The 22,326-nt window shown below is 38.2% G+C and overlaps 1 protein-coding gene across 1 annotated transcript in view; it reads right to left on the reverse strand.

Moving 5' to 3' along the window:
* LOC126267847 (myosin-7B-like) overlaps window positions 1-22,326 on the reverse strand; it is a 127,204-nt gene that overhangs the window by 20,253 nt on the left and 84,625 nt on the right. Inside the window, exon 7 of the mRNA XM_049973155.1 lies at window positions 5,745-5,929. Within this exon, the coding sequence (XP_049829112.1) occupies window positions 5,745-5,929 (185 nt within the window). The remainder of the gene's footprint in view (window positions 1-5,744; window positions 5,930-22,326) is intronic.

Here is a 22,326-nt window from a genome sequence, read left to right on the forward strand (position 1 = left end):
ACCGTAGCAGTCGCGCGGTTTCAGACTGTAGTGCCCATCTCCTCTCTCTCTCTCTCTCTCTCTCTCTCTCTCTCTCTCTCTCTCTCTCTCTCTCCCTCCCTCCCTCCCTCCCTCCCTCCCTCCCTCCCTCCCTCTCCCTCCCTCTCTCTCTCTCTCTCTCTCTCTCTCTCTCTCTCTCTCTCTCTCTCTCTCTCTCTCTCTGTCTCTCTCTCTCTCTCTCTCTCTCCCCCCCCTCCCTCCCCCCCCCCTCTCTCTCCCCTCCATCTTCTCCTCCTTACTCTCTCTGTCCATCTCATCTACCCGTCCCTCTCTCTTCATTCCATCCTCATCCCTCTGTCTGTCCATCACATTCTTCTGTGCCTCTCTCTGTTCATCCCCTCTTCCCACTTTTCTGTATCCACCTCATCCTCTCTCAGTAACCATTTCCTCTCTGTGCTCTACCATGCACATTCACACATGTAACTCTGCAAGACTTCCTGATTCTGACCTCACAACACACATGTTGTGCACGGCAGCATACATGTCAGGGGTAGAAAACCCTTTTATTTCAATATCTCTGCTTCTAAGGAAGTAGGAATTTACAACCCCACAGTGCTGATTGTCATAGGGTAGTATGGATATTTAGTTTGGTTTAGGAGGATTTGCTAAACATATACACATACATCCTGATTTATATGTATAAACAAGGAAGGATTGCATATCCTGTTGATTTTTTTACCTGATTGATCAATTTCATCGCTTTAGCTTTTTCAGTCACCTTGTTTAGAATCTTACAATTCATGTTGTAGAAGTTCTTTTGTTTAGTAGCGTTATTTTAAGATCTGCATTCATTGTATTGTTCTCATTTCCTTCTACAGGACATTTTGATGCAAAAACTTATCCATGGCTCTCATGTAATTATTTGTTGTGTAGTTTGTAGATTCTTCTTGAGAATTTATTTTGAAGCAAAAGTGCAATTTCATTGCTTTCTTTCTTTCGTTCTTTTCGTTGCTGCTGCACTCAGGATTTGGCATATGTATATTATTTCAACTGTGTGATCAAATCCCTTTTCTGTTGCCATTTATCTGAAGTAAAGCTGGATGTACCAGTTGTCTGTGCATTGTATAAACTATGTTCTGTGTATGACTGTATTTTAATTTTTTGTGTATAATATTTTTTTCAGATTGAAAGTGGGGAATAGTCCAGCATTTGCCTAAATGAGTATAGAAACCACCTGAAAATCACACTCAGGCAGTCTGGTGGACCAACCATGTTCAGTAATCTACCATATGGGTTTGATCCTGGTGTGGTTCAGCTTCCTGTCTCATAACCTAGTGTGTTGTGCATTATGTTATATGAGCAGGCATATGCAATTTCATCACTAAACATATTACATTTAGATATTGGTATCAGGTTCTTAATAAACAGGTGCCCAATCAACTTCCTGAGGGTAGAGTTTAAACTTCTGAATTGTAACATCATTTGTGAGCCTGCTTGTTCACCAGTAGGGTCTCACAGCATCTGAGATATGCTGTGGGTAGTGACTCAACATTTGCCCATCCTGGTCAGAAAGGCAACTTTTGACCTGTCCAACAGAAATGTTGTCAGTTTTCAGTAATTAAAACTTGCGGGCTAAGAGGCCATGGTCCAATAGTAGAAATACTTCTCCCTGACGTTTCGTTGCCAGCTGTGGGCAACATCATCTGAGGTGAGTCTACGACTGGCTGCTAGGCCGTGGAGGTCCTGTTTATATAGAGCATGTAGAAGGTACCACCACTCGTCACGTGTTGTCAACAGTAAAACTATCTCTGGCTGGCGTCATTACTCTCGATTGAAGGTAATCGATTGTCACATCTTTGGTACAAAGTCGATCGCCATATCTTATCTAACTTCAAGCCTTTTTCTTTCCTGTTAAAATTATTACAGCCTCTCTATATATACGTGCATAATAATGCGATGTCTTAGCTAGCACGCTTGTGTCACTAAATTTTATTTCATGGTCAGACACTTAAAAAACATGTTCCGCTACAGCCAATTTGTCCGTGTGTCCCAGTCGACAGTTCCTTTTCTGTTCAGTTAGGCAAGTACTGATACTTCTGGGTACGCTGGAAAGGAGATAGATCGAGCACTCCATCCCAGAATAAAAATGTTCGAAAACGTGCAACAACAACAACCATCGGTGGGGAAAGTTTTTCTTCCATTCATCCACAATATTACGGACCATATTGGGAAAGTGCTGGCCAATTTTAGAGTTGAAACAATCTTCAGACCCATCAAGAAGATTAGTGAATGCTTTAGATCGGTGAAAGATGCATGACACCCTTTAGCTACTCCTGGTGTGTATAAGATTCCGTGTAGTTGTGGGAAGGTTTACATTGGAATCACAAAAAGAAGTATTAATACTCACCTAACTGAACATAAAAGGAACTGTTGACTGGGCAACATGGACAAATCGGCTATGTGGAACGTGTTTTTGAAATGGGTGACCATGAAATAAAATTTAGTGAGACGAGGGTGCTAGCTAAGACATCGCATTATTATGCACGTACATATAGAGAGGCTGTAGAGATTTTTAAACACCACAATAATTTTAACAGGAAAGAAGAAGGTTTGAAGTTAGATAAGATATGCCGATTGACTTTGTACCAAAGATGTGACAATCGATTACCTTCGATCGAGAGTAATGATGCCAGCCAGAGATAGTTTTACTGTTGACAACACATGACGAGTGGTGGCACTCTCTACACACTCTATATAAACAGGACCTCCACAGCCTAGCAGCCAGTCGTAGACTCACCTCAGATGATGTTGCCCGCAGCTGGCAACAAAATGTCAGGGAGAAGTATTTCTACTATTGGACCATGGCCTTTTAGCCCGGAAGTTTTAATTACTGAAGACACCGGCCGTGAAAGCCTACACGCTATGATTATGTTGTCAGTTTTATCACTGTCTACAAAGATGTTATCGATTAGTGTGCTGGAACTGGCAGTGACTCTGGCAGAGAAATTAACTACCACTACTAGGTTAAAAGAACAAATCAGGTGTTAAAGATCAGCTTAATGATGTGGGTCTGTTAGAAAATTTATGTTACAATGACAAAGAACTACACTATCCATTGGTTTTGATTAAAAGATGCATCAGCAGATGATCTATTTGATACAGTACCAGAGTTTCCAGAAGGAACTTTACAAATGGCCACAATTATCACAGTGGAAAAAGTCCACCATTTCAATTGCACATGGATCAAAGTGTTGCTCTGGGCATTATTCCTGATGTCAAGTGCTTTGAAAGGGCACAAAAATTTCTAGTCCTCCTTCCCTCATGTCATTTCTATAGGTTACGCTGCTCGAGTATAGTTTAAAACCTGGAGAGAGCTGGTGGTGTAAATGACAAAGTGCTCTTTGAAACAGACCACATCATCAGCATCATTTATCCCTTTTGAGTCCTCCAAGAAAAGAGAAATTTGATCTACTTTACTTGAGAGTCCTCTTAGACTTTGGTGGAAAACTGTCACTCCTTTGGCATTTTGTGAGAATGCATATGTTCACCCAAAAATGACCTGAAGGCTTCAAAACAAATGTCTTATTGTTAACTGTTTCATTTAGGGTATTTCGAGCCTGTAAATTATCAGGATCATATTGCTGGGGCCATTCAAGGGGGAATATGTTTTGTTTGTGGAGATTTTTTATTTTCTTCTTCTCAAATCACTTCATTTATAAGGGTACATAGTGCTTTCTTTTCCTGAACTGTAGGTGCCTGCATGACCATAGGAAACATAGACACCAATTCTTTAAAAAAGAAGAAGCTGAATGAACATCAAGAGCTCAGATGGAAACTCATTACTAAGCAATGATAGGAAGGTGGAAGAGGAAATAGATGATGATGATGAAGTAAGTGATGTGATACTGTGAGAAGAATTTTGCAGAATACTGAAACACATAATTCACCTGGGGTAGGACTCACTCCCTCCGAACTGTTAAGATTCTTGTGAGAACCATCTATGACAAAACTGTTTCAGTTGTTGTGGAGATCATACAAGACAGGAAAAATATTATCAATAATCAAGACAACTGTAATAATGCCACTATCAAAAAAAGCTACTGATATGCATTACTCGAAAATAAGTTTAATAAGTCATGGCTGCAAAATACAAACTTGAATCATTTAGCTAACTTGAATCATTTACAGAATAATGTAATAACTGGTAGATGTTGATGATCAATTTCTAGCATATTCAGTTGCTGGAAAAGCTTCTGACAGCGCTGAGTGGAATATGTTAATTGAAATTCTGAAGTTGCCAGGAATAAAAAATAAGGTGTGCAAAAGGTCTATCTACAACTTCTACAGAAATCAGAATGTAGTTGTAAGAGTCAAAGAATGTGAAGGGAGGCAGTAGTTAAGAAGAGAGTGAGAGAGCGATGCAGCCTTTCCTGATTGTTATCAGATCTGTACATGAAGTACATAAAGAACACCAAGGTCAAATTTGGGAATGGAATTTTAAAGTCCAGTAGACAAAAAATAACATTTGACATTTGTTGATGGCTTGTAATCCTGTTAAAGGCAACCTAGGATTTGTCATATCTTTTCAACATAAAGGGATAGAAAAGCAACAAAAACAGATCTAGGGTAAAATCAAGTGTAGTTATATTAAATCAAATCATGATCAGGAAATTAGATAGGGAAGTGAGACATGAAAAGGCTTACATGGATGATAGGCAGTATAGACAAAAGACAAACAACCTTCTGAATCAAGCTGCTACAGAAGAATGCTAAAGATTCGATTAGTAGCTCAGTTAATGGTGATGTACTCAATCAACCTGAAGAGAAAAGAATTTTTGGCACGCCTTAAATAAAAGAAGTGATAGGTTGGTAGCTCACATTCTGGAACATCAAGGAAGAGTTAATCCGTTAAAGTATCAGGCATGAAAATTGTATAGGGAGGCTAAAGTACAATCATAGTCTCCCTCCACAATTTGTATGCCTTACTATGATAGATGGGTTCAAGTGGATGTTGTTGCAGTAGCTGGGTGGAAATGAAGATGATAGCACAAGATACAGCAGAATGGACAGCTGCATGAGTCTAGTATTCTGACTGAAGACAACAACAATACTGTATTCAAAATGTGTTGTAGGTTATGAGATACTGACAACAAATTATGTTTAAGAGCAAAAAATTATCATGTCAAGATTATATTTGTGACACTGTGAAACAAAACTGTAAGATAACATGCAAAATTGACATGATTGATATAGAGTACATTCTCATGGGATCATATAAAATTATTATTATGCCTATGGAAGACTTCAGTGATTCACTTTTACAACTCTTTCCCATCATGAATGTGTAAGACATTGTAGCGTCTTAACCTTCCGTCTCTGTCCGTACCCGTACACTGCTATCCCTTCCCCTTCCCCACCCTCTTCAGATTGCTGCTTGAATCCCACATGATGTTGCATTCTGGCCCAAGATGCTGGCGACGATGTTCGTGTGTGTGTGTGTGTGTGTGTGTGTGTGTGTGTGTGTGTGTGTGTGTGTGTGTGTGTGTGTGTGTGTGTTTACTGACGAAGGCCGTGGCCAAAAGCTATATGTTTCTTTTAATCGTGTCTGTTTGCAACTTGACGTGTCTTCTTTACAGTAAGTAGCAGTCTATCTTTTCCTAGATTGTTGATATTCCTACCTGGAGTTTCCATTGTTTGATTAACATTTGAATGTTGACAAGTAAGCAACTTAGGTAATGTGTGTCACCATATTGTCGCATACAAACCTTGTTCCAGCAAATGACAGTGCCATCCTGTAACTTGTCACTGTACCATCAATGAAGTAGTCATCATAGTCACATAGCTCTGCTTCTAGAGTGGCAGACACTTGTTGTTCCTCTCGAAGCTGATTCCGCACCTCCTCCAGTTCGCGTTCTGTTTCATCTAGCTTTTGCCCAAGAAACTCTATCATCTGAAACAGCATACATTCACTATTGTAAAGTGGACATGATCATACAGTGCAGAAAGGCACATTCAGATTAACTAAAAAGTTGAATTTCCAAATTACTAACTAGCAGACGATGCTTAGAATACTGGGGAAGAGGTACACCAACATCACTCGCTTGGCAAATAAACACTTATTCTTGTCACAAGACCAATACAATTCATAGAAGAATATTGGACATATTCCACCACAGAAACTTAAATTGTTTTTGTTACTGTGGTGTTGTACACATTATTAAACACAAAGAATACAAGAACGGAGAGTTATCAAAAAGAAAGAGAAGAATAATACTTGACAACAGAATGCACAAGTTCACTAGAGAGAGAGAGATGTGAAATACTAAAGCAATTATACATAAAATTTCGTCACAAAGTTTCATGAGACTAGACTGGAAGCAGTTGTTAATGAAGGAAGACAATAGCAGCAGCAGCAACAGAGAGGAACTTGAAAAAAAACTATCTAAAAACAAAGAATAAATACTGAGAGAATAAACAAGTGTGAACAATGGATACATTTTTTTCAAATAGAATTTTGTGAAGCAATGTGCAACATGCTTGGAAGGCAATGTGGCTGGCCTTTTTGCAGTGTACTAGTTATACCTATAGCTCCAAAATTGTGAAGGAGGAACACTTGACTTTGGATCTCATAGCTGCACCTGGAGAAGCAAAGGTAGAACTGGATCAATTGAGAGCTGTAGTTGGTAGTGATACAATTGGGAGTGGGTTAGAAGATAGAACTTCGTGACCAAAACTGCCAAATCTCTCATGAAGTTTATGAGATGTTGCAAGTCTGCTAGCTTTAGTCTAGATATCTCGAACAGTTTTGATGCTCTAGAAACTGTGGAAAAAGGTATCCACAATCAGACAACACGGTAAACAGTGAATTTCAGGAGTAATAGTAAACATGAAACAAAAAGACAAGCAATGTCCTTCTCCTAGGTATTATTAGTCATAGGAGGGGAATGCAAAATTTGTACAAAAATTCCTGAGTAATGAATACCACGTAATTTCTATCTTTAAGCCCAGTGCAAGACCCAGAGATGTCACCTGTGAGATGAGCTTCCTGGGGAGATATCTTGACAAAGAACTTAATGTAGCATATTTTTTTCTTTTTGTTGGTGTGGTTGGGGGAGGGAGGGGGGCGAGGGGAGGCAGGTACAGATTGGACTACAATAACAACCACTTAGCTAAGAATGATGACAGTCACATAAATGAGAACACTGTTGCACTAATGTGAAGATTGTTTCACTCTCTGAGAGAAGCAACAAACTTTGGATGAAGCTTTCTGTGAAACATGAAAGTGCAGAGTTTCAGGATTCACACAACAAGAAGGGGCACTCACACATGGCTATGACCAATGTGTTGCCTCTCATACAGCCACACCACGCACAGTATAGTCTACATCAGAAGGTATTAGGTAAGAGATTAACTGGACAAATAATTTCCATTAGAATTCAATGTAACTATTCATTCATTCTGTTCTCTACATCCCATCAAATAAGGAGAATCTTCAGGGATGTGAAATGATTCAAGGTGCACAATACAAGAAGTCAAGCAAAGCACAGAAACATAATATCTACACTGTACTAACAGTACACTAACTAAAAATAAATTACAACTAGTTCTACTCATATCACAGTGACTGTTGTAAGAATCACTTATAGTTACTTTAGCATAAGCATATTAAGAGAAAATGGCTGATTTGGGGGAGAAAAAAGATCACTGGTCTTTACTTAAACTACTCAGATGCTTTTTATCTGTAATACTTCAAACAAAGAATAAACAGTTTTGATAATTTGTGTTTGCAGGAACATGATGAAGATATACATCAATTTCATTTGTTTCTAAATCAACTTTATAATTTTTTTAAAGGACTGATTGGAGTCAATACCCAATAAGTTATGGGCACATAAGAGATTACTGAATTTTCTACACCCATAAAGCAGGAGAGTGTGTTTTATCTAGAGGGTAGTGTACCTAAGAGCACATGATATTTCTTAGTTGATACTTCAGTCCCGTGACTGATTTTATAATCTCACGTGAAGGAATGCACAGTAGAGACAGCCATAGACAGTTTCAATAATTTTTTTTGTGGTTAGATACGATGTTTTGTTTTTAATGGAATTTGTGAATATTTAATGTTTCATGCATTTAAGTGCTGTATAATAGAGTAAAGCTATTTGGAATAAATTGTTAATTCTTCAGCTATCTACAGAATTCAATGGCGAGTAAAATGTTATACATTTTTAGAACTATTTATATAACCCGACTTTTGTCGTGCACTTTCTAGTACCTTGAAAAGTCTTTTACCATGGAATGTGTGATACTTGCAAATGTACTGAGTTCCTTTAATGTCTTAACAATTTTATCTGTCTTGAAAATGCAAATCTGTGTTACTGTCAAATAGCTTTGTCTTCAAAATGTATTGAACTTGATAATACTTATACTTAATTTTACTCAGTTAACCGATTACTGGCATGTAGCAGGGTAGTGATGTAACAGATAGACTATTATAAACTGATTTTTCTTTGAACAAACAATGGAAAATCCAGGATGGAATGTAACAATATTATGAGAAGGAAAGTTTTCACTCACCATATAGTGGAGATGATGAGTTGCAATAGGCACAACAAAAAGATTTTCATACGTAAAGCTTTTGGCCAATTGCCTTTGTCAACACACACACACACACACACACACACACACACACACACACACACACACACACACACACACACACACACACACACTCTGCAGTGTGTGCGTGTGCGCGCGCTCGTGTGTGTGTGTGTGTGTGTGTGTGTGTATGTGTGTGTGTGTGTGTGTGTGTGTGTGTGTGTGTGTGTCTATTGTTGACAAAGGCCATTGGCCGAAAGCTCATTCATTCATTCATTTATTTATTGTTCCGTGGGACCAAATTAAGGAGAAGTCTCCATGGTCATGGAACGAGTCAATACATGAAATTATAACAGATAAAATGAAATATAAAAAAAAACATATTCAGGTGACAAGTCGTAAAATTAAATAAAGAAAATCAACAATGTAACACTGGAATTTGCTGAATTTTTTAGCTCTTCCAGGAGCTCCTCAACAGAATAGAAGGAATGAGCCATGAGAAAACTCTTCAGTTTAGACTTAAAAGCGTTTGGGCTACTGCTGAGATTTTTGAGTTCTTGTGGTAGCTTATTGAAAATGCATGTAGCAGAATACTGCACTCCTTTCTGCACAAGAGTCAAGGAAGTGCATTCCACATGCAGATTGGATTTCTGCCTAGTATTAACTGAGTGAAAGCTGCTAACTCTTGGGAATAGGCTGATATTGCTAACAACAAACGACATTAAAGAAAATATATACTGTGAGGGCAATGTCAGAATTCCCAGACTATTGAATAGGGGTCGACAAGAGGTTCTCTAACTTACACCACATATAGCTCAAACAGCCCGTTTTTGAGCCAAAAATACCCTTTTTCAATCAGAAGAATTACCCCAAAAAATAATACCATACGACATAAGCGTATGAAAATATATGAAGTAGACTACTTTTCGTGTTGAAGTGTCACGCCCCCCTTAACAGTGCCCCATTGGGACTGAACATCACTACCACTCTCAATATTGTGGAGAATTACCTTCTGCTTTCTGTTCTTAAAGTAAGAGGCAAACCAATCGTAAGCTATTCCCCTTACTCCATAATGGTCTAACTTCTGCAGTAATATTTTGTGGTCAACACAGTCAAAAGCCTTCGTTAAATCAAAGAAAACACCTAGCGTTCGCAACCTTTTATTCAATCCATCCAAAACCTCACAGAGAAAAGAGAATATAGCATTTTCAGTTGTTAAACCATTTCTAAAACCAAAGTGAACATTTGACAGCAAATTATGTGAATTTAAATGCTCCAGTAACCTTGTATATACAACCTTCTCGATAACTTTAGCAAACACCGATGGCATAGAAATAGGTCTATAATTGTCAACATTATCCCTGCCTCCATTTTTATAAAGTGGCTTCACTACCGAGTACTTTAATCGGTCAGGAAACTGACCACTTCTAAAGGGAAAGTTACAGATATGGCTAAATACTGGGCTAACATACATAGAACAATACTTCAGTATTCTGCTAGATACCCCATCATATCCATGAGAGTTCTTGGTCTTTAGTGATTTAATTATTAACTCAAACTCCCTCTTGTCAGTATCATGGAGGAGTATTTCAGGTAACAGTCTCGGAACACTTTTTTCTAAGAGCGCTATATTATTCCCTGTTGAGACTAGGTTTCTATTTAGATCACCTGCTATATTCAGAAAGTGATTATTAAATACTGTACATATATGTGACTTATCAGTAACACGGACATTCCCACTACGCACTGATTCTATATCCTCGACCTGTCTCTGCAGACCAGCCACTTCCTTTATGACTGACCATATGGTTTTAATTTTATCCTGAGACTTAGCTATTCTATCTGCATACCACATGCTTTTTGCTTTCCTAATAACATTTTTAAGCACCTTACAATACTGTTTGTAATGGTCTGCTTCATTTAGATTTTGACTGTTTCTAACGTTTTGATATAATTGCCACTTTGTTCTACAAGATATTCTTATCCCCCTAGTCAGCCACCCAGGCAGCCTGTTTGTGCTAGTGCTGTTTTGAATGTTCTAACGGAAAGCAACTTTCAAAAAGCACGAGAAAAGTCTTGAGAAAAGCATTATATTTATCATCTACTGTATCAGCGCTATAAACATCTTGCCACTCTTGTTCCCTGATAAGGTTTACAAAGGTCTCTACCGCAACTGGATCAGCTTTTCTAAACAGATGATAACTATATTTAACACATGTTGCAGCACAAAAATCTTTTAGAGTTAAAATTTGTGCATCATGATCTGAAAGGCCATTCACCTTTTTGCTAACAGAATGCCCTTTTAGTAATGAGCAATGAACAAAAATGTTGTATATGGTTGTTCTACTATTCCCTTGCACTCTCGTTGGAAAGAATACGGTTTGCATAAGATTATATGAATTAAGGAGGTCTACCAGCATCCTCTTCCTTGGACAATCACTTATACAATTAATATTGAAGTCACCACATATAACTAACTTTTTGTATTTCCTATAAAGTGAAGCAAGAACCTCCTCTAGCTTTAACAAAAATGTTGTGAAATCAGAGTCTGGGGATCTATAAATAACAACAGTTAGAAGTTTAGCTCCGTTAAATTTAACCACACCTGCACAACATTCAAACACCTTTTCAGTGCAGTACTTTGAAACATCAAGTGACTCAAATGGGATGCCATATTTCACATACATGGCTACTCCCCCACACCGCAAAGAGCTCCTTGTAAAGCTGCCAGCCAACCTGTATCCTGGTAAAGGAAGCCTCTGAATTATCTCCTTATTTAAGAAGTGTTCAGATATGCCAATAATTTCAGAGTCAACATCTATAAGCAGTTCACTAACTTTATCTCTAATACCTTGTATATTTTGATGAAATATACTAATTCCCTCATTACTCGGATACCTAAGCTTTGTCAAAAGAGGTTCCTTTGTTAGAAAGACTTCCCTTAAGCAGGAATACCTATCAGCTGACTTCAATCTAAAAAAGGTGCAGCTCTAACACCCACTACTGCAGGAATTTTCCCATGAGTGATCCCACCAACCCCGCCTATGCTGTCACCTATAAGCTTTGCCAACCGCCCCTTCCCATACCTGTTGAGGTGCAGGCCATGTCTGGTGAAACCCGTCCTGCTGATAGACTCCACCGACACCACAGAAATGTGACCCATGCTTTCTGTCATCAGCGCACCCCCAAGTCTCATGTTATTACGCCTGACAACTGTATTAAGATGAGGCCAATCGTGATGCTGAAACAGTTCCATGAAATGCACATTCATGTTGCCAGTCTGAGTGGCTATCTTTTCCAGGTCACCATCTGTGTCATACTCCCCATCCCTATCAATATTATTACCAGCCCCACCCACAATCACTACCTGATCCTCTTTAATAAAATCCCTACATAACCCCCCTATGTTAACAGTCACCTGAGCCAATCCTGCATTAGGCTTCACAATGCTGGTGACCTCGTACTCACTCCCCAGCACTTCCTGCAACTGCTGGCCTACACCTCTGCCATGAGAACTACCTAACAGCAGAACCTTCTTCTTCCTCTTTGACTTTGCAACTGTTCTAGCCACCGTAATTACTGAGGTCTGCTGCATACTTCCTACATCTACAGCTACTAGAGATTCCTCTCCACTAGACTCTGACAGTTCATCATATCCATTGTAAACACCAATAGTAAAACTAGCTGAAAATCTTATTCTACTAGCAGATCTCTTGCCAACAGTCAGCTCTCATTCCCCAATCCCCTTCTCTCTCCTCATCCTATCTAGTTCCTCCTGTGCATTTTTCAACTGCACCTGAAGGGCACAGATCTTACGCTCCTGCTCCTGTATCAACTTGCTCTCGCTACATAACCTGCAGTTCCAGGAGAGGATCTCACCAGAATGCTCACTGGCTTCCCACTGCTTGTGCCTACTGTGATTCAGCACCTCCGCTGTATGGTGAGTGGCAACTTTCCTTCTTGGATTATTTTTACTTGTAATTTCTGCAAGCGACTTCAGCATATAAAACATGAATGCCATCATTTAAAAACTGAATAAGAAAATATATTAAACTTTTATCTTAGGGGTGGCTAGTGGTGAAAGTCTGATAAGTGTACCAACCATCTTTCAGAAACTGATAAATCAAGATCGATAGTATCCACAAGGCATGAATTATCGTCATTTGTTTTTCCTTTGAGACACCGTATTTTACGTGTGTTCGGAGAGTTGGTATCGTATTTCTGTTGAGAAATATTCAAGGTTTATTTGCTCAACTAATTGAATGTATCTAAGGTGCTGGTAGCTTTGAGTGAGCAACCACTGTTGAATTTTGAAAGGCCATCTTGTGTGGCTAATTACAATGATTGGAAATATATGACTGAAATGTACCTAAATGTCAAGGACTATGGAGAACAATGGATAAATAAAACCAATCGATACTACCTGTTGGCTTTGACAAATGACATCATATCAAGCCATTATGGGAAATAGAGTCCCTGGAAAGAACTTCTGACGCCACACTAGTTGCATTGCCTGACATACATCACAAAAGCTTGGCTCCACTAAACTTGTCAAATAGTCACATGCTTCCTTTTAGAGCGGTCACTGCTACACGTAGTGCCGGGTTTACACATGCAACTAACGTGACACCACACTGTTAGAGTGAGCTATGTTCATACAATACACCACAAATTCTACGTAGTTACACAACTTTTATCACAGCATCAACTGAAAACATATGGGCAAGTGTTAATGTTATAGTGCAGGTTATGGCATTAGAGCTGTGATAAGAGTTAAATACAAGGAAGATGAAACCCAAATGTTATAACTGAAAATAATTTCATGTAGGGGTAAATGGTGGGCACAAACACATTTACAAAAGAAATAACATTCAAAGACAAAACTGCTGTCTGCTATGGCAAAGTAAACAACAACTGGCATGTAAATATCATTTTCAGACACACCACCCTTCCAAGAATCTTGCTGTATTTGTTAATGCAGACATTTCTAATAACCAATTTTTAGTTTAATAGCTGCCACACCACACTCCTAGGCAATTCCCCGCATATAGTCCACATTTAATACAGTGTTTGCTCTCACAAATCACAAAGTTTATACAACTCACTTTCTTTGGTAACTTATTAAATTTATTTATTTGTCATCCCAAAATCTTTCAAGATTATGGGATAGGCCTACATCATTGGTTTGTAGTTGTAGAACCTGCAGAAGTGTACCTGCCGACTGCTCTTTCGATATTTTTGTAATAAAACGAAAATGCACTGAAATTGAATAGAGCACAGCAGCAATTACTCTATGATAACCGTGTTCAAAATACAGCTACCAGGGAGCAGTGGTGAAAAGGAAGTGGTGTAACAAAGCACAACCAAGATGAACTTTTGTGGCATGACCAAAGTTGCATCTCTTAAGTTGCACAACTGTTTAACTGGGAATTGACACATGCAACTGCAATGTAACTGCAGTATACAACTAGCTGTGGCAACACTTTTGTTGTGTGTATAGGTCCAGCTTAAGAGATGTTGTGTCATGTACTGTGAGACATGCCATAGGGCTTGTGAAGCCCTTAGATGCTACACAAACACGATTTCAAAATGGCATGAAAATGTAAACATCAAATGCAGCCTGTTAGAAATTTTTAATAATAAGTATTGAATCTAACAGAACAACCATGGGAGATGGAGGTTTTGGTGAAGATAAAGTAAATTCTAAAAAAACAACTGCAAAATAATGGTAGTAGAAAAATTGACAAAATGGAACAACCAGAGAAACATGATACAGCTTTAAGTTAAAACCAGAAAATTGGCAGAAACCAACTGCCCTTATAGACTATTTGTCCCACATTGAAACTGATCACTGGAAATTTATGACAAACACGAAATAGACAGGAATGTTTGTCAACATCATAAAAGGCATGACCACACCATAAATAAAATATAACTGAGAGAACGACTACAGTTAATAGGAGCAAGCATTGTCATTTAACACCTATATTCTTTTATAATTTCTGCATCAACGATATTTTCAATCTGTTTCAAATATTGTTGGCAAAAAAAGAGAGATCAGACATAAAATTTTCCTTTGCATATATAATATGAGGGTGTACTGGAATGTAATGCCTCCGAATTTTTTATTCTGATCTCAAAATCGGTAGAGGTATTACATGTCATGTACACTACTGGCCATTAAAATTGCTACAACAAGAAGAAATACAGATGATAAATGGGTATTCATTGGACAAATATATTATACTATAACTGACATGTGATTACATTTTCACGCAATTTGGGTGCATAGATCCTTTGAAATCAGTACCCAAAATAACAGCTGTAATAACGGCCATGATACCCCTGGGCATTGAGTCAAACAGAACTTGGATGGCGTGTACAGGTAGAGCTGCCCATGCAGCTTCAACACAATACCACAGTTCATCAAGGGTAGTGACTGGCGTATTGTGACGAGCCAGTTGCTCGGCCACCATTGACCAATCGTTTTCAGTTGGTGAGAGATCTGGAGATTGTGCTGGCCAGGGCTGCAGTCGAACAGTTTCTGTATCCAGAAAGGCCTGTACAGAACCTGCAACATGCGGTCGTGGATTATCCTGCTGAAATGAAGGGTTTCACAGAGATCGAATAAAGGGTAGAGCCACGGGTCGTAACACATCTGAAATGTAACGTCCACTGTTCAAAGTGCCCTCAATGTGAACAAGAGGCGACAGAGACATGTAACCAATGGCACCCCATACCATCATGCCGGGTGATACTCCAAAATGGCAATGACGAATACACACTTCCAATGTGCGTTCACCGCGATGTCGCCAAACATGGATGCAACCATCATGATGGTGTAAACAGAACCTGGATTCATCATCTGGAAAATGACGTTTTGCCATTCGTGCACCCAGGTTCGTCGCTGAGTACACCATCGCACGTGTTCCTGTCTGTGATGCAGTGTCTAGGGTAACCACAGCCATGGTCTCCGAGCTCATAGTCCATGCTGCTGCAAACATTGTTGAACTGTTCGTGCAGATGGTTGTTGTCTTGCAAACGCCTCCATCTGTTGACTCAGGGATCGATACATGGCTGCACGATCCATTACAGCCATGCGGATAAGATGCCTGTCATCTCGACTGCTAGTGATACGAGGCCGTTGGGATCCAGCTCAGCATTTCGTATTACCCTCCTGAACCCTCCGATTCCACATTCTGCTAACAGTCATTGGATCTCGACCAACGCAAGCAGCAATGTCGCAGTAAGATAAACTGCAATCGCGATAGGCTACAATCCGACCTTTATCAAAGTCGTAAACGTGATGGTACTCATTTCTCCTCCTTACACGAGGCATCACATAAACGTTTCACCAGACAACACCGGTCAACTGCTGCCTGTGCATGAGAAATTGGTTGGAAACTTTCCTCATGTCAGCAAGTTGTAGGTCTCGCCACCGGCGCCAGCCTTGTGTGAATGCTCTGAAAAGCTAATCATTTGCATATCACAGCATCTTCTTCCTGTCGGTTAAATTTCGCGTCTGTAGCACATCATCTTCCTGGTGTAGCAATTTTAATGGCCAGTAGTGTATATCACTCTGTGGTCATCCCAATTTGCTGACTCAAGTTGCAACCCTCTGCCATTAGAGAGTTTTGAATTGTAGCGTGTAACATGTTGACGTGTAACATAATTCTGTCAGTGCATGAGAGACCTTTAGAAAACTGAAAGTAATTTGAAGGGTTCAGCCACACATTCAGCATGAGAGTTCCAGACTACACACGAGTGCTGTGACATCTGCAAGAATGTGATGCCTTGGGTTCACTGTCATCGATCATACCCCATTGGTCCTGACTTGGTCCTATCTGAATTTTGTCTGTTTCCAGAACTTAATGAACACCTTCGAGGACTTCACTGTAATTGTGATGAAGCGTTGTAAGCAGAGGTGAGATTGTAACTCCGCTAACAAAATCGAACATTCTACAGTGCCAATATCAACAAGATGGTCCCTCATTGACAAATATCTGCTCATCCCCAGGGTGACCATGTAGATAAATAAATATGTAGACATGAAGAACAGAGATGTAGAATGTTAATGAAATCCGTTTTATTTAATAAGTTTTAAGAGCTTTCAAATACAAAATCCAGAGACATTACTTTTCAGCTCATCCTAGAATTTTAACACGTGACTGCCGCAAGCATAGTGATGGATGTTTCACCAAGAGGCCAGGCACACACCACAGGGTGAAGCTTTGCAGTTGATTCCTGCAGCTACAAGAGTCAGACATGCAGTTCTGCTGTGGCCACCTGTAGCCACAAGGCAGTCAACATGTTAAATTCATGTGACTGAAGAAGATTTAGACATTTTTCTGTTTTTTTTTTTCCGTCGATCCTTAGTTGATTCAAAATTCGTAGAGGTATGTTCCGTCTATGAACTAATTGAAGGCAGTTTGTTTATTGCCATACGCGTTTCGCTTCTTTTATTTGTGAAACATCTTTGGTGGCCAGTAATACATGTCTCTTTTTATACATACTATAACTATATTGTAGTCACAATACGTTACTGTGTTACATTTTGTCATGTATTTTTTTTTAGGTTAGAATCAGTTCGCTGTTATGATTTCCGGCGCTATTAGCTCATGTGTGTGGTACTGGAGATGTGTTGATTAGTCTCCATGCTCCAGTTGGCCGATTTCCGGCGTTCTTTCACCCACGTTTGATTCAACACATCGCATACATCTCTAGCACTTTACATTTTGTGTTGTGTTTTCGGCATTTAATGTTGCCAATTGTCGCTGTGTGTGTGTGTGTGTGTGTCTGTGTGTGTGTGTGTGTGTGTGTGTGAGAGAGAGAGAGAGAGAGAGAGAGAGAGAGGGAGGACATTAATTATTTATTGTGGTTTTTTTATGTAGTCCTTCAAATCCTATATTTATAGAATATATACAAGTATATTGGACATGGTTAGGTATTTACAAGATAAAAATACAGTTTGTATTGCAATCCTAAGGACTAGATAGTCAGGTAATTTAGCACAGATTCTTAAATACAACAAACATCACAGGCAACATACAAAGTAGAATATTAATAATGCATCTTTATTTTTGTTGTTTGGCTTTTATATATTCTGTCAGACTGTAAAAGCAATGATCAATTAAATATGCCTTTACTTCAGCCTTAAAACTACAGAGTTTACCTATTGATTTAATATGTTTAGGTAGATTATTGAAAATCTTTATCCCAGTATGTAGTGCGCCTTTTTGGCACAATGATGTTCTCACCTGTTTCACATGAAGGTCAGATTTTTGCCTTGTATTGTGTGCATGTATATCTTCATTTTTAATAAGATATGTGCATGTCTATCAATATATTGTTTGATGAAAACTGATGTTTCGTAGATAAAAATGCAAGGAAGAGGAAGAACTGACAGTTTTTTTAATATGGGTCTGCACGATTTTGTATTGTTTACCCCTTCAATAATTCTTAGTATTCTCTTTTGCATCCTGAAAAGTTTAATATTTGTTGTTGTATTGCCCCAGAAGATAACTATATTGTAGTCACAATACGTTACTGTGTTACATTTTGTCATGTATTTTTTTTAGGTTAGAATCAGTTCGCTGTTATGATTTCCGGCGCTATTAGCTCATGTGTGTGGTACTGGAGAAGTGTTCATTAGTCTCCATGCTCCAGTTGGCTGATTTCCGGCGTTCTTTCACCCACGTTTGATTCAACACATCGCATACATCACTAGATTAGATTAGATTAGATTAATACTTGTTCCATAGATCATGAATACGACACTTCGTAATGATGTGGAACGTGTCAGGTTAATAAAAGATGTCTGTACAAGAAATTACATTACACAAAATATTGCATGACACTAATGATTAAGGGTTTTTTTTTTTTTTTTTTTTTTTTTTTTTTTACTTACTTTATATCTAAAAATTCAGCCAATGAGTAGAAGGAGTTGTCATCTAGAAATTCTTTTAATTTATTTTTAAATGTTAGTTGGCTATCTGTCAGGCTTTTGATGCTGTTTGGTAGGTGCCCAAAGACTTTTGTGGCAGCATAATTTACCCCTTTCTGTGCCAAAGTCAGATTTAACCCTGCATAGTGAAGATCATCCTTTCTCCTGGTGTTATAGGTATGCACACTGCTATTACTTTTGAATTGGGTTGGATTATTATCAACAAATTTCATAAGGGAATATATATACTGTGAGGTTACTGTGAGGATCCCTAGATCCTTAAATAGATGTCTGCAGGATGACCGTGGGTGGGCTCCAGCAATTATTCTGATTACACGTTTTTGTGCAATGAATACTTTTCTACTCAACGATGAATTACCCCAGAATATGATGCCATACGAAAGCAGTGAATGAAAGTAGGCATAGTAAGCTAATTTACTGAGATTCTTATCACCAAAATTTGCAATAACCCTAATAGCATACGTAGCTGAACTCAGACGTTTCAGCAGACCATCAATGTGTTGCTTCCAGTTTAACCTCTCATCAATGGACACACCTAAAAATTTTGAAAATTCTACCTTAGCTACAGACTTCTGTTCAAATTCTATATTTATTACTGGAGTTTTGCCATTTACTGTACGGAACTGTATATACTGTGTTTTATCAAAATTTAAAGAGAGTCCGTTTGCTGAGAACCACTTAATAATTTTGTGAAAAACATCATTTACAATTACATCACTTAGTTCTTGGTTTTTGGATGTTATTACTATACTTGTATCATCAGCAAAAAGAACTAACTTTGCATCTTCATCAATGTGGAATGGTAAGTCATTAATGTATATCAAGAACAGTAAAGGACCTAAGACCGAACCCTGTGGGACCCCGTGCTTGATAGCACCCCAGTTTGAGGAATCAGCTGTTTTAACATTACACGAACCACTTATTTCAACTTTCTGCATTCTTCCAGTTAAGTATGAATTAAACCATTTGTGCACTGCCCCACTCAAACCATAATGATTTAGCTTATCTAAAAGAATTCCATGATTTAGCACTTTACATTTTGTGTTGTGTTTTCGGCATTTAATGTTGCCAATTGTCGCTGTGTGTGTGGGTGTGTGTGTGTGTCTGTGTGTGTGTGTGTGTGTGTGTGAGAGAGAGAGAGAGAGAGAGAGAGAGAGAGGGAGGACATTAATTATTTATTGTGGTTTTTTATGTAGTCCTTCAAATCCTATATTTATAGAATATATACAAGTATATTGGACATGGTGAGGTATTTACAAGATAAAAATACAGTTTGTATTGCAATCCTAAGGACTAGATAGTCAGGTAATTTAGCACAGATTCTTAAATACAACAAACATTACAGGCAACATACAAAGTAGAATATTAATAATGCATCTTTATTTTTGTTGTTTGGCTTTTATATATTCTGTCAGACTGTAAAAGCAATGATCAATTAAATATGCCTTTACTTCAGCCTTAAAACTACAGAGTTTACCTATTGATTTAATATGTTTAGGTAGATTATTGAAAATCTTTATCCCAGTATGTAGTGCGCCTTTTTGGCACAATGATGTTCTCACCTGTTTCACATGATGGTCAGATTTTTGCCATGTATTGTGTGCATGTATATCTTCATTTTTAATAAGATATGTGCATGTCTATCAATATATTGTTTGATGAAAACTGATGTTTCGTAGATAAAAATGCAAGGAAGAGGAAGAACTGACAGTTTTTTTAATATGGGTCTGCACGATTTTGTATTGTTTACCCCTTCAATAATTCTTAGTATTCTCTTTTGCATCCTGAAAAGTTTAATATTTGTTGTTGTATTGCCCCAGAAGATAACTATATTGTAGTCACAATACGTTACTGTGTTACATTTTGTCATGTATTTTTTTTAGGTTAGAATCAGTTCGCTGTTATGATTTCCGGCGCTGTTAGCTCATGTGTGTGGTACTGGAGATGTGTTCATTAGTCTCCATGCTCCAGTTGGCCGATTTCCGGCGTTCTTTCACCCACGTTTAATTCAACACATCGCATACATCACTAGCACATTACATTTTGTGTTGTGTTTTTGGCATTTAATGTTGCCAATTGTCGCTGTGTGTGTGTGTGTGTGTGTGTGTGTGTGTGTGTGTGTGTGTGTGTGTGTGTGTGTGTGTCTGTGTGTGTGTGTGTGTGTGAGAGAGAGAGAGAGAGAGAGAGAGAGAGAGAGAGAGAGAGAGAGAGAGAGAGAGAGAGGGAGGACATTAATTATTTATTGTGGTTTTTTATGTAGTCCTTCAAATCCTATATTTATAGAATATATACAAGTATATTGGACATGGTGAGGTATTTACAAGATACAAATACAGTTTGTATTGCAATCCTAAGGACTAGATAGTCAGGTAATTTAGCACAGATTCTTAAATACAACAAACATTACAGGCAACATACAAAGTAGAATATTAATAATGCATCTTTATTTTTGTTGTTTGGCTTTTATATATTCTGTCAGACTGTAAAAGCAATGATCAATTAAATATGCCTTTACTTCAGCCTTAAAACTACAGAGTTTACCTATTGATTTAATATGTTTAGGTAGATTATTGAAAATCTTTATCCCAGTATGTAGTGCGCCTTTTTGGCACAATGATGTTCTCACCTGTTTCACATGATGGTCAGATTTTTGCCATGTATTGTGTGCATGTATATCTTCATTTTTAATAAGATAGGTGCATGTCTATCAATATATTGTTTGATGAAAACTGATGTTTCGTAGATAAAAATGCAAGGAAGAGGAAGAACTGACAGTTTTTTTAATATGGGTCTGCACGATTTTGTATTGTTTACCCCTTCAATAATTCTTAGTATTCTCTTTTGCATCCTGAAAAGTTTAATATTTGTTGTTGTATTGCCCCAGAAGATTATGCCATATTTAATTACAGAATGCACATAAGGGTAGTATACATTTAACAGGCTGGCTTTGCTGCAACAAGTTTTTAAGATCCGTATCATGTAACAGGTTTTGCTTAGTTTTCTTTGCAAATATTCAATATTTACCGCCCATTATGTGTTGTTCTGGAGCCAGAGTCCCAGAAATTTAGTGCTGTTAACACTTTCAAGAACTCTGTCCCTAAGTTCTATTTCTATGTTTGGGTGGTGTCTTCCTTTGACATTATAGAAGTTCAGTGCTACTGTCTTTTCTTTGTTTATAATTAGCTTGTTGTAGCTGAACCACTGTTCTACACTGTTCATTGTTTATATAGCGGAGTCTTTTAGTTTTTCTTCTGTTTTACCACTAATAAGGAAGCTTGTATCGTCTGCAAATTGGAGGGTAGTTTGGCAATACATAAGATCATTGACATAGAGAAGAAACAGAATGGGTCCTAATACTGATCCTTGAGGGACACCATATTTCACATTTTCATATCCTGAATAGAAGTAGCTGATTTTGTTATGGTCAGTATATTGCACTTCAACCACCTGTTTGCGACCACATAGGTATGTCTTGAGCCACTCATTGGATATACATCTAATTCCTAACTGGTCAAGCTTCTGCAGTAGGGCATTACGGTCAATGACGTCAAAAGCTTTAGATTAATCAAGAACTCACTTGCATCCCGTTTAGCATAGATTTCATTAAGAAATTCAAATATTGCACTTTCAGTTGAATAGCCTTTCCTGAAGCCATGCTGTGAAGGAGATAGAATTTTATTTTTATTTAGGAAATCAGACAATCTCTTATAAAAAAACTTTTTCTAAAATTTTAGAAAATACAGGCAGTAGGGCTATTGGTCTATAATTTGAAACACATTCTGGAT

Source organism: Schistocerca gregaria, chromosome 4 (assembly GCF_023897955.1).
Source record: "Schistocerca gregaria isolate iqSchGreg1 chromosome 4, iqSchGreg1.2, whole genome shotgun sequence".
NCBI classification, from domain to species: domain Eukaryota; kingdom Metazoa; phylum Arthropoda; class Insecta; order Orthoptera; family Acrididae; genus Schistocerca; species Schistocerca gregaria.